Here is a 3621-nt window from a genome sequence, read left to right on the forward strand (position 1 = left end):
CTTTTCATTGTGTTTGTCAATTTGAGGCGAGTTAGATTGTTTGGTCTTTGAATGTTCTCATAACTTGTTGTGTTGTTTTGTCCAAGTTTATTAACATGGCATCGAAGCTCCCACAATATCCACCATAATGGGAAATATCTCTTCCGCGGAGAACTCATGTTCATTTTTAGTATGTCAATTCATTTGAAGATAATAGATTCCTTTTTATTTTATGACACCATTTTATCTCAAAATGATTTCTTTAATATTTTTTATCAATATTAATTCATAAATACAATTATTTTCTTAAAAATAGAAGGTCTACGTTCTTAAAAATTTCTAAATATTTTTTATTATAAAGTAACATAATTAAAGGAAATTAAGTGCTCCGAACGACCTTTACAAAAATTTATCTGAAAACTAGAAGAATTTTGATTACGTAAAATCCATCGACTAAAGAGAAATTCTATGGTACCCATCTTATTTGAGAGGGTACCGGTACAGTTTTTTATATTTTATATTTTTAGTAATTTATTTAAATAATATTTATAATATTTTATCCTTTCAATTTTTAAATTATTTAGTCATTTTATTTTTATTTTATATATTCTAATTTATTTGTAATAATATTATTATATATTTAAATAGTTTAATTTTAATAATTTTTTAAGTATATTTTTATCTTTTCACTTAAAATTTTTGAATTTTTATATTTTAATTTTAATAATTTTTTAAGTATATTTTTTGTCTTTTTGTCTTAAATTTTTGAATTTCTATATTGTAATTTTAATAACTTTTTATTTCTACTATTTATTAATTTTTTCTTTTTCTTTAATATTTTATAATATTATTGAAAACTTATAATTTTAATCTTTATAATTTTATCTTACTTTTTATTTTATAAGTATAATTTAGATTATTTATTTTATAATTAAATTAATTTTTTTAAAAAAAATTTATGAATTTACATAGAAAAATGTATTGAAACCCTTCCATCTTTGAGGGTACCGTAGCAACTCCCTCGACTAAATTAAACTTTAACTTTGAAACCTCCTAGTCTACTTGGCTCAATTTTTTTTTTTTAATGTTTTCCTTTCTAAAAATTATTTTAAAATAAAAAATAAATTAAATGGGCGAATTTGATGAATCTGAATGAACTAACATTGCAATGTGGTCTGACTTGGACAAGTGAACTCGCTACCAACATTGGTCTGTCTCCCAATTTCGACCAGTATAGCTAGAAATTTTGGACATTGTTTTGAGAGATCGTTGACGTAGGAACAAGCCTTTATCATAACTAGCACGCTTCTCGGGATCTGATAAGGTGCAATACGCAACATTGATCTTCATGAACTCTCTTGAAGAGGTTGCTTTCCGGTCTACTGGCACCATGTCAGGGTGGCAAGCCCTCGCCAGTCGTCGGTACGCTGCCTTGATTCCGTCATTGGACGCAGAGGCACATATTCCTAGAATCTCATAATATGTGGTGCACGAAGCCATGTTTTGAGAGCTTATTAATACGATGAAACTGGTTTGCGTTGTTGCTCTTCAGTGGCCAAGGAAACTAGTGGTTGTGGCGGTGAGTGTAGGAAAAGATGTTGTGAGCATGTTCAAACATGATGCAATGTTGTTGTTAGAAATTGAGGAAATATTTGAGGAGGGATTGACAAATTGGATTAGTTTATAAAGAGGAGAGGAAAATGGTTGTTAAAGAAAAGGTGTGGGTCTCATTGCCCCCAACATAGTTGTCATTTTGTTGTGTTTGCGTATGGTTGATATTAACTTTTTTATTTGGTAAATATTAAATATATCTTTTATTACATTTTAATATATTAAATGCATTAATTATTATTTAATTTTTTTGTAATTTTTTAATATGAAGGATTTCTTCTAAAATATTTTGACGACGATCTAAATTTAGGACATTCAAAGAGTGGAATTTAATGTATCTTGACTTTATGATCGATTTTATATATGTATATGTTATGTATAACTTTTTCCAAGAGAGTACTCCCATCCTTAAGCACAAAATGTGAAAAGATTGTGAAGTTTTTGAGTTGGTGTCTCTCTAAAAGTGCTTGCAAGTAGGAATATTTTCGGAACGGTATAATAATTAACGGATGATTTGTAATTAAGGAAAATTAAGAACAATCAATACAATAAAATTGTCATATAGTGACACACACCCTATAGTGACACTATACATGTCATTAAAAATTACTTCTACTCATATAATAACTACATTCAAATTATTATTAAAAAGTGTGAATAGACTATAGTAACACACAAAATCTATTGTTAAATCTCATTCAAAATCAACACTAAAATTGTGTGTAACTATATGTAAATAGACATATACCTACATATATTGTACTTATAGTGACACTTTTTGTATGTTATTACATGTAACATTTTTTGTAGTGAATGACGTTACTCTTTTGATATTCACGTCATTAAAAATGTCACTTTTTTTTATCAACTGTTTTTTTTGTTATAAAGTGATTTTGGTTTCGCAAAAAAAAAAAAAGGAAAACCACAACAATGCCTCTATTCGCAAGTTCTCTCAAAATATTTTCTATTACAATTTTTTCCAGCTAATTTTTAGGCATATAGCGTAGTTGATTTTTTCTTTATTTATAATTTTTATATATACAACAATTGAACTCAATACTAATGAGTTTTACAACAACTTATATATTCTTTATTCAAATAATTGAGCTAAACCTTTTTAATAAATTTAATTTCATGTTGCAACAAGAAAGTGATTATTTTAAATATGGTAAATATTAGATATATCTTAATATTTTAATATATTAAATACATTAATTATTTTAATATATTAAATATATTAATTATTTTATTTAATATTTTTTAATAAAGAATATGATGACTTGTAAGGAAAATTAAAAAATATACGTTATTACTCTTTGATATTCATGTAATAAACTACGTCATATGTTTTCCTTTTTTAGCTATAAAGTGCACTTGGATTTTCATTTTACTCAATTAAGTTTTTTATATCCAAAAAGCGTTTGTTATAAATATATTTGAATTATGAGAAATAAAAATTAAATTTGATAAGTTAATTTTTTTTTAAATTCTCTTGTCAAAGAAAAATGTTTGAAAACACTCTTGTACAAGATAACAATTCATGATTAATATATAACAATTGATTTGAATAAAATGTTCAAATTTATGATATTCATTAATAAGTAGAATTATTAAAATATGTTTTTAATATATATTTAAAATTTTGATATTTCAATATTAAATTTTATTTAAAATAAACATTTTTTAAATTTTAATAATTAAATTTTTAAACAATATATAATATTTAATAACTCAAAAATAATTTTAAATATTAAGGATTAAAAAATAAATATTGATAAATTATACATCAATATTGATAGATAAAATGTAAAAAAAAATCTTGATAGATAAAAAAAATGATAGGAGAAAAATAGAGAAAAGAAGAAAAAGAAATAAATGAGAGAGATGAACAAAAAAAGAATGAGATATAGAAGACATGAGAAGAAAAAGAGGAGAAAGAAAGAGAAAAGAGAAGATGAAACAGTGAAGAGAGAGATAGGAAAGAGAGATAAGCAAAAAAGTCAAGGGAGAAAAAAAGAAAAAATAAACAAA

The 3621-nt window shown here is 24.4% G+C and overlaps 1 protein-coding gene across 1 annotated transcript; it reads right to left on the minus strand.

Annotated features, from left to right (window-relative positions):
• Nucleotides 1-1176: 1176 nt before the first annotated feature.
• LOC145952484 (chaperone protein dnaJ 11, chloroplastic-like) lies at nt 1177-1479 on the minus strand. Its single transcript, XM_083064850.1, has one exon. The coding sequence runs from the start codon at nt 1477-1479 to the stop codon at nt 1177-1179; it is 303 nt and encodes a 100-aa protein (XP_082920976.1).
• Between the last annotated feature and the right edge of the window lie 2142 nt (nt 1480-3621).

Source organism: Cajanus cajan, chromosome 10 (assembly GCF_000230855.2).
Source record: "Cajanus cajan strain Asha chromosome 10, NIPB_CcT2T_4, whole genome shotgun sequence".
Lineage (NCBI taxonomy): Eukaryota > Viridiplantae > Streptophyta > Magnoliopsida > Fabales > Fabaceae > Cajanus > Cajanus cajan.